Raw genomic sequence first — 15,005 nt, forward strand, 5'->3', positions numbered from 1 at the left:
TAGCCAGTTAGCAAGAAATATGATGTCTGGGGGTAGTGATTGTGGAGGCTTTTTTGTTCGACAGCATCTCCAGACAGGTTGGATAGAGTCAGTTTCCAATCATCTGTGCTAAAGGAGAGAAACATGGGTGGAGCAGTTAATTTTAGCAGAAGGTTCAGAAAGTTGACCGCTTTCATATTAAGGGAAACTTATGAAAAGCGTAAACCACTGGCTTAAGCTTGGGGAAGGTGAGTGGTGTAGGTCAACAGCAACCCCTGTTCAGAACAGTAGTTTCCCCTCACGTAACTCCCCCTATAACCAGGAAGCCAAGGAAGAACCTGCCATTGTCACCACCTGTTGTGCATAGGCGATTAATTATAGACCATTATTAATATGCTCCTTCTTGTTTCCTCTTAAATGAAAGTGTGTGAGAGCTCTAAGACAGATGTTCCCTCACCACAATATTTTTTCCTTCATCATTTGCTTGCACAGATTTGTAATTCCCAAAGAAAAGCTCTTGCCAGGAAAGTAGCTTTCATTTGAACTACTTGGCATTGAGAATCTTGTCATCATCAGCCCAGTGTGATTATAGTTTAAAAATGCAAATGGGATTCTGGGATGAATCAACTGAAGGGTAAAATTCATATGAAAAAGTGATGCTGTATAAAACCCTAATTAGGTGACATCTATAATACAGGTTTCAGTTCAGCCTTTCTTAAACTGTGAGTTTATTGCCAGCAAAAGAGGAAGGTACATGCAAAATTCAACAAATATTTATAGAGCTTCCAGTATGTGCCAGATATTGTTCTAAATGCTTAGGATGATAGCAGACATTATTACAACAAGATTACTTTGTAGGTTGGGATAAACATCCGAAAAGTTGGTGAGGATGGAGTGTAGTTTAATGGTAAGGAACAGAGTAGAGCATTTTGGAAAACACTCTCTTTTTTAGTCAGTTGGGAATGTTTTAACATAAGATCTGATTATTCTGCCAGAGCCTAATAAATATAAATAGGCAACATATCTTTTATTTATATGGTAAGAGAAAGACAATAGGAAAAGGAAAATTAGAACAGACTACATCCAAAAGTGACAGTTTAAGGAATTTTATCTGTAATTAAGTGTCTTTAAATTCTGGTGTAAGAGAGGTAGATTTTTTAAACCTGAATTTTTCACTGCAAAAAATCGTGCATGCTTTGGTATAGTTTTCTTTTGCCCTAGCTTCCTTTTATTCTAGGAAAATGTTGAAAGTACAAACACCACTGAATCAGTATAAACTTACTATGCATGTATTAAAATTATTTTGGGAAATAGCAATTTGATTCTGTTATCTATCTGGATCAGTTAAAAGAAAACTTTGAAAAGTAATTTTCCAAATGCTTCCTCCCTCCAATAACCAAAATTCTTGTCAAAGAGATCTGGTCCCTTTCTGTACTTTTCTCTTGTTGGTCTGGCAGTACTACTGTCAGTCCCTGAGATTTCCTCTCCTTCTTTGCAGAATTCAAGTTATTTGAACCCTAAGTGGTACTGTGTGAAAATGTAGGGCTTGATGGATCCTTTGTGGTTTGTCTAGATCAGATTTAAACTGTGCATGGTCTGGGTTAGGAAAAAGGTTACTACCTACTTTTTGGGCAACTACTCTAAAGCACAAAGTCACTATTGCCACCATGAGATGGTTGCCGTGCTTTGGCTATTTAACAAAGGATGACTGAGAAAAGTTACCAGAGACCTAATACACAATATAACATTTCTATGGGTTATGGCCTATTTACAGAGAACAACCAACTTGCAAATAGCCACAGATATAAGCAAAAGGGCCACATTCAGGTAAAACTGGGTTGTGTTGTCTGTTTCTACATCTGTTTGTGTCACCACATTGTATAGTCTCCTTAAGAAAGGTAGTCTGCAGGGACTCTTTAAGCCTGAACAATAAAAGGGCAGTGAGGATATTATCCAGCCAGGATCTAATCATAGTGCTCAATACTAGAATCTGAATGGTACCTCTGGTTTCCCAAAACAAAAACTACTGGTTTTATGTGAACAGTTTTCATGTGTAATAGTATATAGATAGTTTTGTCTGTCCCATATAAATTTAAATAAGGAGTCAGTTTTATTAACTACTTGTTCCATGGAATCCACTGCATCTCTGTCTCACAAATGACTAAATCAAAATAAAGAACACTTTTTTGTTAAATAATGTAAGCAAAGTGTTACTGAACACTATTGTCTACATGAGAACTCGGTTTAAAATGGGTAATAGGGCTTCCCTGGTGGCGCAGTGGTTAAGAATCTGCCTGCCAATGCAGGGGACACGGGTTCGAGCCCTGGTCTGGGAAGATCCCACATGCCGCGGAGCAACTAGGCCCGTGAGCCACAACTACTGAGCCTGCACGTTTGGAGCCTGTGCTCCGCAACAAGAGAGGCCGCGACAGTGAGAGGCCTGCGCACCGCGATGAAGAGTGGCCCCGGCTTGCCGCAACTGGAGAAAGCCCTCGCACAGAAACGGAGACCCAACACAGCAAAAATAAATAAATAAATAAAATTTAAAAAAAAAAAGGGGGTAATAATAGAATGTAATAGGAGTTCTTTAGTAATAAGTGAGTTTTTTTTCATTTTTACCACACTATCTTCTTTTGTCAGGAAAATGTGCTTTTCTTGGATAGTTTCCAGTAAGCAGCAGTAAAGAGGTATCAGCAATATCATATCCCTCTTAATTCAGACTTGGCTGATGTGCCATAAGAGATAGCAAGGAGAGACATGGCTATGTAGATTCACATTATTTCTCCCTTTTTGTACATCTGAGCCTTATGTTAGCAGTTTGAATCTGCAGTATTTTACAAACAGTCACCTGGCACCAAGCTCAGATACGGTGTTCTTCCCACAGAGAGAAAAAGAAGATTCATGATGATGATATATGGAAAATTGTGAAAGGTTGCACTGGCAGTTTAGGTTGAATTATAGAAGCATCCTTTCTAGGACAGTGTGTTCAAATGAAGAACCTATTATAATGGGCAATTAGGTGCTGTATTTGTGTCTTCAGAATGTTAGAGAGTGTTAGAGAGAAACATTGATCTGAATTATGTGTACGTTTTCAAATTGCTTTACCTTGAAGAAACAAAATGATGACCAAATTAAATAGCTGTGGCTCTAGTCTGGTTCACTGCAGTTTGTCAACAAGCTGTCATGAAATGTTCTCAGGTGCCCTTGAAAATTTAGAGGACTTGGACTAAAACTTCTTGTTAAATTTTATGCCTTTGATTCCTTTATTTATCCCATTAATCAAATAAACAATTAACATTGTGTCTAAGAACTGACATTTTCTTTTCAAATATTAGAGAGATTTGAAAAACAACCTTTTAATAGCTATCTTTCTATAGTGGAAAGAGAACTGCTTTAGAGAACTGGGTTCAAATTCCATTTCATCAGTTTTGAGAATTTTTTTTTTAATCACAAGTTACTTACCTTCTTGAACTTCAGTTTTTCCATCTTTAAAGTAGTGTCTGTAATACCTACCTGGTGATGTTACCATGATAAATAATTATGATGAGAAGCTTCTAGAATGAAGTTAGAAGGCGCGGTAAATGTTCTCCCTTTTACAGGGTATCATATGCTAAGTACTGATCGTATGTTTAAATCAGTTGAATTTTTTTGGATTGTTGAATGATAGAGGTTGTGGGATCATATTTACCTAATCAGGATATTGTTAAATAGTGTTCTTGGTGTTCATCCTGAAAAAAAAAACACAGTCGCTTATTTATATCAGTGATGTAATGATTTTATTACTTTGAGAGATGTATTGTTCCAATTTTCTTAATGTTGTTGCCTCACAAGGGTTTGCTTTAAAAAAAAAATGTTTCTCATCAAAGAGTTGGTTGTAGTTAACTGTGTGATTACATGTTAGTATAGTCTTAAATTCTTAAACTGACTGCTGCTTACAGTATGGAATTGAAAGTACTGTCCATTCTTGGTGACCTGCTATAGAAATTAACCTGTACTGATAAAACAGTTTATTGTAATCACCTAAATAATCTTTTTCTCCCCATGCTGTAGTGAGCTTATAATAGTTTGGCAAAGGCATTGTCTACTCCATTCTTGAACAAATTACATATCTTATTAAAAAAAAAGTTATTCATTTACTTATGAAGAGTCTTAAATTTTATTTAAAATATAGGACTTAGTCTCATAGTTAAAAAAACAGAGGTATGAAGGTTGAAAGACTCGCCAGAATCACAGTTTAACTGGATTAAAAGTTAATGGCAAGAAAGTGGCAAGAAAGATACGTAATTATTTCTAATCATCTGGAAGGCATAAACTTGACTTTTTTTTTTTTTTTTACATCTTTATTGGAGTATAATTGCTTTACAATGTTGTGGTAGTTCCTGCTGTACAACAAAGTGAATCAGCTATATGTATACATATATCCCCTCCCTCTTGAGCTTCCCTCCCACCCTCCCTATCCCACCCCTCTAGGTCATCACAAAGCATCGACTTGATCTCCCTGTGCTATGCAGCAACTTCCCACTAGCTGTCTGTTTTACGTTTGGTAGTGTATATGTCAACGCTACTCTCTCACTTCGTCCCAGCTTCCCCTTCCCCCTCTGTGTCCTCAAGTCCGTTCTCTATGTCTGCGTAGAAAAGTCTGCGTCTTTATTCCTGCCCAGCCACTAGGTTCATCAGTACTGCTTTTTTTAGATTCCATATATGTGCGTTAGTGTATGGTATTTGTTTTTCTCTTTCTGACTTACTTCACTCTGTATGACAGACTCTAGGTCCATCCACCTCATTACATATAGCTCAATTTCGTTTGTTTTTATGGCTGAGTAATATTCCATTGTATATATGTGCCTCGTCTTCTTTATCCACTCATCTGTTGATGGACACTTAGGTTGCTTCCATGTCCTGGCTATTGTAAATAGAGCTGCAATGAACATTGTGGTACATGACTCTTTTTGAATTATGGTTTTCTCAGGGTATATGCCCAGTAGTGGGATTGCTGGGTCATATGGTAGTTCTATTTTTAGTTTTTTAAGGAACCTCCATACTGTTCTCCATAGTGGCTGTATCAATTTACATTCCCACCAACAGCGCAGGAGGGTTCCCTTTTCTCCACACCCTCTCCAGCATTTATTGTTTGTAGACTTTTTGATGATGGCCATTCTGACCGGTGTGAGGTGATACCTTATTGTAGTTTTGATTTGCATTTCTCTGATGATTAGTGATGTTGAGCATCTTTTCATGTGTTTGTTGGCAATCTGTATGTCTTCTTTGGAGAAATGTCTATTTAGGTCTTCTGCCCATTTTTGGGTTGGTTGTTTGTTTTCTTGATACTGAGCTGCATGAGCTGCTCATATATTTTGGGGATTAATCCTTTGTCAGTTGCTTCGTTTGCAAGTATTTTCTCCCATTCTGATGGTTGTCTTTTCATCTTGTTTATGGTTTCCTTTGCTGTGCAAAAGCTTTTCAGTTTCATTAGGTCCCATTTGTTTATTTTTTAAACTTGAAGATTTTTAATCCTAGTTCTGACACTAACTACTTGGCCTTAGGTGGATCAGTAACCTTTCTGTGAAAGTTTGCATTTCTATAAAACAGTTGCAGTGCCTGTTAGACCTACTCACAGCATAATTGTGAGAAGAAAATGAAGTAACACAAAAGTGTGCTTACTTCTACTCAGCCCGTTTAAGGAAAGCAGACCTTGGCGATTTGGCTTTTCCCATCGAACCATGTAAATGACCTTAGGAACATATCTTCTTTCCAAAGAACTTGAGCTTTCAACTTAATTCTAGAAACCAAACTATGGTACCAGAATACTTGAGAACAAAATCACTGATACCTTTTATAGTTGCAGAGGAAGAATAAATTACTTTTTGCTATTCTTTGTTCTATTGCACTGTGGTCTTCAGAGCTTTCAGCTGAAGGCTAATTGTTGATCTGATACACACTGTATTTTTTAATGTGCACATTTTTTAAAAAGAAGAGTTTTACCTTCTTTTTTTCTAACAGAATTATTCTTTATCGTGAAAATGGGGCATAAGTAAAATCCTAAATCAGAGTATGATGGTGCATGGTAGACCACTGATGCAATGTCTAATATAGACTCTCCGAAAATAATTTTGTAGGATACTCTTTATTCTGTGGAGGATCTATGTCATCTCTTCTCTTTTCTTTTAAACTGGCTTTAACAGAATAGGACAGAAACATTTGAAATCTGAACACATTCTTATTATTAGAGAAGTTATAAGCCAAGAAATATAAATCTATAGAAGAAAGACATTCCCAAGTTGTTCTGCCATTTAAAATTATGCAGCTGATGATAAGAGCAAGAATTATAATACGGTTCTGATCAATTCTGAGTACAAAAAGTAGTTTTCTTTATTCTGTATATGTAACCATTATTGTGCTTAGTTTTTTTTTAATCAAAAGAACAAACTTGCTGAATTTGGCATACCTATTTATGCCCATAACTTCTCTATTCCAAAAACAACTTGAGGTGGCTTATAATAAAATCACAGATAAAATAAAACCCCAAAATTATAAGTACAAATTTAATAGAACTTGTTTGGTTTGCATTTCATTGCAACCTTTGGCTCCTTTGGATCATTTCTTGTTTTAAATATATGCTTAGCTACTTTAAATTTACTTCTGTTTCATATTTGCTTCTAAGTCATTAATTGTTCATATTGCTTTGAGTGATCTGTGATGCATTAGGCAGGCTGCCTGTGTTCAGATCCCAGCTCCTACACTTGTTAGTGCAGGTGGTCACTAGTTAAAGTGGGAAGGACAGATTTTTCTCAATAAAAACTATTGCAAATAAGGAAGGAGCTCCAGCATGAACTGAATTCAACTTTGCTGGAAAAAAAAAGCAGGAGACGTTATTTTAAAGGCTGAGCTGTGCTAAGGGAAAGGCACTGAGGGGGATTGGAGGGGTTATTCCATGTGACTAGGCCATCTGGGTTTGTTGGTTGGCACTTATCCAGAGGAAAAACAAACTTCTCCTATCTTTATGACAGGAGGCAGTGATGTAAGTTAGAGCAGGACATCCATTGGCTGAGAACTATCTCCTTGATGTGAGAAGACAGTTCTGGATAGAAGATTTACAACTCAAAGAGGCAGAGAAAAGATTTACAATTGCCAGCTTTCTAAAGTAACTGCACTAAGATGGGTTCAGAAGCCTATCTGCCTATTACCAGGTTTTGGCCAGAATGAATAGTAAAGCTACTTAATCTTGGTGTGCCTCAGTTTCCTCATCTATAAAATGGGGATAATAATAGTACCTGTGTCATGGGAATGTGTTTTAAGGATTAAAGGAGTTAATACATGTAAAGCACTTAGAGCAGTGCTTACACATAGTAAGCTCTCAACAAATGCTAATTTTTACTCTTACTGTCTTTAAAGGAGTTAATAATAGTATCTATGGATACTGTTGGGTCTATATTGGATTGTTTTTGTTATTAAATGATACAATACATATATAACATTGAGAACCATGGCTGGCTCATAGTAAGAATTCAATAACTGTTGGCTAGAAGTAGTATTAGTAGCAGCAGCAGCTATAGTCTGCCACTAAATATCTTTCAGTCCCGAATTACTCATAGCTCAGGATGTTCAACTAAGGGAATCTTGAATTTCTTATTTCTGTTAGAACAGAGTAGGTCTGTTTTATAACGTTAGTAATTCAGAGGTTGGCAAAATATTTATGAGCAATCTTGTACATGATGGTAAGATCTTTAAGCAGTATTTTGCCAATATATTTCCAAACCCAATATATTGGGTTTTGGATACAGAGGTCACATCTCCAGCATTTATGTGGCTTAACCTTCTTGCTATGCAACCTTCAACATTTCCCAGCCTGCTTCCTCCTTATCAAAATAAGAGTGAATCTAAATAATTATAAAGCCTTTTAAGAAATGAAACAATTTGTACCAGTAGAAGAAATGGTATATATAAAAGTAGTAATAAAGACTGAATCATATTTCTGTAATTTTTTAAATTTTAAGATACTTCTTTGATGTGTATTTGAATCTCCTTGCTTCCCAGCCAACACAGAAATGAAAAAAGAAGTACAAATTTCACAATTTTTGGTGCTGACCAGTTGGTTTAGAGAAACCCAGATTATCTCTATCCACGTTTGTGGAGTCTCTTGATTCCACCACTGTGCAGTAATAATCCATGAAGTATGAATTATTAAATGAGTTCAGTCTCTATTTGTGTTGGGTATATTATAAATCATAGCACATACTTCACTACATATGGATTTCCATTAAGGAAGTGGAATACATAGATCAACAGATGCCCATTCTCCTTAATTTGCGATTTTTATCACTAAAAATTCTTGATGTTAGTATATTTGATAGTAGAAAATGGCAATTTAGATAAGAGACTAGTAACTGGAAAAGAAAGAATAACGAGTTAATGTTGATTTCTTCAATGCACTACATAAAAATTTTAAAGTAAGGGAAAACAGGGACTTCCTTGTGGGTCCAGTGGTTAAGACTTCGCTTTCCAGTGTAAGGGGTGTGGGTTCGGTCCGTGGTTGGGGAGCTAAGTTCCTACATGCCTCAGGGCTCAGGGCCGAAAAACCAGAATATAAAACAGAAGCAATATTGTAACAAATTCTATAAAGACTTTAAAAAAAAATGGTCCACATCAAAAAAAAATCTTTAAAAAAAAATAAAGGGAGAACAACCAAATATAATATATTTTAAAACCAACATTTATTCATTGTATCTTTTTTTAAATTAATTTATTTTTTTGGCTGCGTTACGCCTTCATTGCTGCGCTTGGGCTTTCTCTAGTCGTGGCGAGCGGGGGCTACCCTTCATTGCGGTGTGCTGGCTTCTCATTGCGGTGGCTTCTCTTGTTGCGGAGCATGGGCTCTAGGTGCGCAGGCTTCAGTAGTTATGGCACACGGGCTCAATAGTTGTGGCTCGCTGGCTCTAGAGCACAGGGTCAGTAGTTGTGGTGCATGGGCTTAGTTGCTCCGTGGCATGTGAGATCTTCCTGGACCAGGGATAGAACCCATGTCCCCTGCATTGGCAGGCGGATTCTTAACCACTGTGCCACCAGGGAAGTCCCCGTTGTATCTTTTTAATTAATATTTTGGGAAGTTGTAGAGTGATTCAAGAAATTAAATATTTAATTATGCAAATGATAAAGATGGTCAAAACTAACTCCTACCATTTTAAAGTCAAATGCATTGAATTGTTTTACTTTATATAGAAGCATTTAAAATGTTGCCTTTTAACTGTGACAGTTCTAGAAATATTACTCATGATAATTGGTTTTATAAACAGGATTTGACGTCGTTTAGGAAAGAATCATAGAAAAATGTTTAGGGAACCTGAGTTCTAGGCTTAGCCCTTCCATTAACCTGGCACCCCGCATTTGGCAGACAACTTCACCTCACTGGACCAGTAGTTCTTTTTCAGTCATAGAGCCCATGCTTTTACGAGTTATTTCTTCTTTCCTAGCAGCAGTTTAATTCATATTTTGTATCTTTCTTTCTTTAATAGTCTGATACGTACTTCTGCATGTCAATGCATTTGCCAATGGATGAGGAAGCCTTCGTGAGTAAGTATTAATTGGATGGTGTGGAGGGGTGGGCAGTTGAAGGAAGGGCAGCTATTGGAAATCAGTGAAAGGTTCTCTTTGATGGTTATGAGCATATTAATCTTTTACTGTCAGTTTCTAAAAATGCATTTATAATGCCTAATGCAGAAACAAACCAGTGAGCCACTGAGAGACGAGATTACAAACTGTATCTGGAGAGACTTATGAGTAATAGTAGTTAAGGAGTTGCATGCAGATGTCGATGGCTCCCAATGCCATGTGGTCCCATTTGTAGAGTATTGGCTTTCTGTCTGTGGCTGGATGCTTAATTCCGCTCCACTCAACAGAGTCTATATACCTGCTGGTTCATGCTATAAATCAACTGCACTCAGAATCAACATTGGGGAATGTAAGATTTTACCTGTCAGACAAGTAGATGGATAGGAAGGAATGAAAGTAGGAGTGAATGAGAGAAGGAAAGAAGGGAAAGAGAGAGGGAGGGAGGGAGGACAGAAGGAACCTCAGTCCTGTTGTCTATATTAAAGAATAAGAGGGCTCTTAAATGACAGCTCCTTCCCCAGCTGAATAAATCAGGTAGAAAATGTGACAAAGCACCATCTGTTTTCATCTAGGTGGTTTTTATTTAAACATCCCTTATGACAGACATTTAACTGTTTAGGGAAGACATGTGATTGGCAAATTATTCATGGATTTGCCCCCATCCCTTGTTTTTCTGCTTTGAGACGTTGATTTTGGAGAGAAAGTGATGGTAATGAGAGTTGTACTTTGTTCCCTTGAAACTAATCTTCAAGTGGGCTGTCTGAAATGGCTGTTATATGAATTGTAAAATGTGTACAGTAGCCTTGGGGCCATCTGAGGATGAACTTTCATGAGGTGTTCCCCACAGGAAAATACATTATAGATCTTCAAAGCCAGAACAATGTGCATCTATTTTTTTCACACACTTTGGTGGCAATCGCAACAGAAAATACAACCTGTATCAACACTCTAAACAAAATTTGCTCCATAGTTAACTCCTAAAAATAAGTCAGACCTTGGGAAGTTGAACATTGCCTGAGTGATGTTCCTTTGTGTAACAATTGAACATTACCAGGAAAAAAGTTCGGAAGTATGGTGCTTCCAGATCCTGAACTTTAACTTTAAAGGGAGAAAAATAATTTAAGTTCCTAATTGTCGTGCTTTGAGTAACACCCAAAGTGATTTAGGATATAAATTCATAATTAAAATATTAACAGTAAAGCTTTCCTCAATTCCATGTCCACATATTCGATAGCTTAGGAGAAAATAATGTTTACTAATAAAAAGGAACAATACCTGAAGTTTTTCTTTACTAATTTTATAGTTTCTTTGTCCAAGTTCAGGAGTAGACTTTCTTCCTCCTGTTTTTGAAGAGAAGGCCCCTCTACACACCTGTATAAATATGGTAGTCATGTTTCAGAGCAGTATTACAGGTCTCACATTAATAGGTTACTGGCTTGTTTCTGGAGGTAGTGGTAGTAAATGATTTCAGAGCTGGTGACTCTAAGGCCTGTAAATATATATCCTGGAATGTGTTATTGCTCTCCTAATATAAATGTGTTTACTTTCACATAACTTAAAATTGAAAGTACAAGTCAATATATTCAGTCAAGAAAAATATTCACAGGAAACACATAAAAGGCTATATTACAACCAGGTGTTAAACATTTGTCCATTTTTCTTAGGTAACTCTCATCTAAGATTAAACTGTTTTCCAGTTCTAGGATCCTTAAAGGATCTTATAAGAATTATAACTATTTTCAGTATTTCTTCTATACTTTATTGCTGGGAGGATTGCATGAATACTAAACATTTTGTCACCTGTTCAAAACATGATTATTTCACCTTCGGTGTTAGTCCTTTAATATACTACCCCCAGGAGATTTGTGGTTACCGTTGTTTACATAATTCAGCAACCACAGAAGTTTAGGTGTAGGCAAAATAGAACTGGAAAATTGAAAACCAAAGAGAAGTACCAACAGTGATTTATATAAGGGAATAAGTAAGGAAAAATTTGCATGTATAATCTCATTAATTCTTAGGACAGCCCTGTAGGTTGTCCTATTTTATATAGAGAAACAGAGACAGGAACATCTGTGTCTGTGATTTAATCAGGTGCTAGGACAATAGTTTGTCCTATTATAGGAATGCTTGTTCCTATAATCAGCCCACCACCAGCCATCGTTTACTGAGGACTTGCCAGACACTAAGATACTGAAAACTAAGCGCATTTAAGCCATTTTAGAGAAAAAGAAACAGAAGGTCAGAGAGGTTAAGAAGCTTTTACTATATATGTGCTCCCTACATGTATGCCATTTAAATCATAACAGATTTAGATGTGGGGATAGTGATACAGGGGATAAAGGGAAGAAGTTATCAAATGGATAGAAGGAGCTGAAATACAGCAATCACACATCTCTGTCTTCCTCACATTAAAAACAATTATTCTTTCATTCCCTTACCTTCATTCCCTACTGGGAACACTCTGGTCAGTTCTGCCAAAAAGTAAAATAAACCTCAAACCATCTTACGAAATAAAACCCAATACACATGAAGATTTAAACATTTGCAGAAGGCAAAGGGCTTGGATATACAGGTTATATGTTGGGAGGGTGATTATACATAGCTTATCCCAATTCCCAAAGTGAAAGTTTTAGTTGTTGGGTAACCAAGGCTTTTCCATGAATGAAATTTTGGCTTTTTTGTGCGTTGTCTGAAATTTTGGGTCTCGGGGTGCCTTATCATAAGATTAAATATGGTTAAAAATGAAGACTTGTAAACACCTATAAAACTTTGTTCATTTTTTTTAAGACACTTATCATTTTATACCTTCTGTTTTCATTATCTGTGCCCTTAAAATTTTTGAATGCCAGCAGGATATGTGCCATAGGATATGGTAGGGACTCAGTAATTGCTTGCTTATACATGAGTGGACCCTAAAAAAGTGTTTTGTTTGGCCATTTTATAAGGCAACATATTGAATAGTAGACAATTTACTCTTTTGTCTTAAATTATACTCATTTAAATATAACGGAATAATTTTTTTTTAAGAAAGGCACTTGTTCATAAATTCAGCAAACTTAAAAAAATTTTTTAATAGATCTTTATTGGAGTATAATTGCTTCACAGTACTGTGTTAGTTTCTGTTGTACAACAAAGTGAATCAGCCATATGTATACATATATCCCCATATCCCCTCCCTCTTGTGTCTCCCTCCCACCCTCCCTATCCCACCCCTCTAGGTGGTCACAAAGCACCGAGCTGATCTCCCTGTGCTATGCAGCTGCTTCCCACTAGCTGTTTCACATTTGGTAGTGTGTATATGTCAATGCTACTCTCACTTCGCCCCAGCTTCCCCCCCACCGCCCCGTGTCCTCAAGTCCATTCTCTACATCTACGTCTTTATTCTTGCCCTGCCACTAGGTTCATCAGTACCATTTTTTTCTTTTCTTTTTTTTTTTCTTAGATTCCATATATATGTGTTAGCATACGGTATTTGTTTTTCTCTTTCTGACTTACTTCACTCTGTATGACAGACTCTAGGTCCATCCACCTCACTACAAATAACTCAATTTCGTTTCTTTTTATGGCTGAGTAATATTCCACTGTATATGTGTGCCACGTCTTCTTTATCCGTTCATCTGTTGATGGACATTTAGGTTGCTTCCATGGCCTGGCTATTGTAAATAGTTTAGCAAACTTTTAAAATTCTGCCGTGTGCCAGTTATTGGGCTAGGCGGTGGAGATGTAGTATGATACAAATTCAAGGAAATCACAGCCTGGCAGAATTCTAGAAGACAAGAATACAAATGTTACAACATATAAAAAGGACTTTCTTCTTTTGCTTTTCAAATTTCTGAAGAAAATTACAAAAAGACTGCTTATTAGGACTAAAACAACCTCTCTTGATGGTGGTAAAAGCCAAAATTGCATTTGAGTAATTTATAATTTTTACCCTTGTGTGACTAATTATGTAACTCATTTAAATAAACATATTTCTTAATTTTGAGAAGATACCATCACAATTATCATGGAATTTCATGTGCATATGCCTGTAATATATACATATAAGCCTAACATGTTTGATGTGTTTATATGTTAACATTGAATTATTAAATATGAATTAAAGTAGGTGTTTGAGAAAATACTATAATGAAGATAAGTATAATTTTCATATTCTGAACAAAATTATAGCTTTCCCTAGAGCACTGCTTTTGTTTGTTGTTTTAATAAAGAACCACAGAACTGGAATGGGTGAGGGTATGATAAAATCTACGTTTGACCACTGAACTGTGTTGCTGTCTAAAAGGTGTTTTATAGACACTCAGAAGAATTGGCTGTGACAGCAGCCCACTCAGCCAAGAAATTTGACTGTCATCTTCATCCACTTGCTTTCCCTCACATGGATGACCAGTAAATAAATGTGTCTTTTCCTTAGTGAATGATGGCAGGTCCCTATCTATCAAATTGCACTATACAAATCAGATAGAAGCATTGAATTTAGAAATAGATGAAAATTAATCTAATGATTCATTGCTTTTCATTTTCTTGGACTTCTCTGTTGAATGTGAAATAATTCCTACTGCAGAATTGTACAGTTAGACTTGAATATTTCCAAACGTGACCTGTCTTAAACAAAGCACATGTTAAGGTGATGTTGGGATACTTCAAAAACTACAGAAGCAATCTAATTTTGATCATGCTTATGGGTCAGCTACATAGTATGACTGTAAAGACCAAGGTCTGGCAGGGTTCAGTGCTCATTTATCCACATTTTACGGCTTTGACAGAAGTAAATAGAAGGGGGTGTGTGTGTGTTTGTGTGTGTGAGTCCCCATCCCAATGCAATCATCCTGTCACCTTTTTGCTTCCAATTAATTGACTACATATACGTTCCCTTCTCTCTTCACCTAGGATTTTCTCCAACATGAATAATTTAGTCTCTGACTTCCACATGACTGTTGGGTACCTCCCAGCAGCCACACTCGGAGGCTATTCTAGTTTCTTAGTGAAAGCTACTTGGAGAGAGCTGAAATAGCACCAATAAGATACACTGTACTGGAGGTCTCTGATGAGTGGCTAAAACCTCATTTGCTTGGTCATAATCAAGAAGGAGAAGCTGTTGCTATACACTCTGTCTCAGCATATTTCTTAAATGTCCTCTATCCTTTGGTCACCCAAATACCCACATTTCCAACATGACAACCCCCCCAAACCCCCAGAGTTTTGTCAGGTAATAAAAAAGAGAAGAGGGGTAGGAACCATTTCATTTTATTTTATGAAGCTGAGACTTAGGAATGTCTTCAATTCAATGCATCTAGAGGTCACCAGAAAGTAACTGACATGTTGACAAAGCTGTTTTAATGCAGTAATGTCAAAATGCCACCCCTCCCCACTCCCCAGAAAATGGCCAATTCCGAAAGCCCAGGGTTGGATCAGGT

At 36.7% G+C, this 15,005-nt stretch overlaps 1 protein-coding gene across 8 annotated transcripts in view; it reads left to right on the forward strand.

The window, feature by feature from the left end:
- The window catches only part of PAM (peptidylglycine alpha-amidating monooxygenase), a 280,534-nt gene that overhangs the window by 157,192 nt on the left and 108,337 nt on the right, over positions 1 to 15,005 (forward strand). For all 8 annotated transcript variants that reach the window (XM_061189486.1, XM_061189489.1, XM_061189490.1 and 5 more), the window contains one exon: positions 9,489 to 9,546. In XM_061189486.1, the coding sequence (XP_061045469.1) occupies positions 9,489 to 9,546 (58 nt within the window). The remainder of the gene's footprint in view (positions 1 to 9,488; positions 9,547 to 15,005) is intronic.

The sequence above is a fragment of the Eubalaena glacialis genome, chromosome 4, assembly GCF_028564815.1.
Source record: "Eubalaena glacialis isolate mEubGla1 chromosome 4, mEubGla1.1.hap2.+ XY, whole genome shotgun sequence".
Taxonomy (NCBI): Eukaryota; Metazoa; Chordata; class Mammalia; order Artiodactyla; family Balaenidae; genus Eubalaena; species Eubalaena glacialis.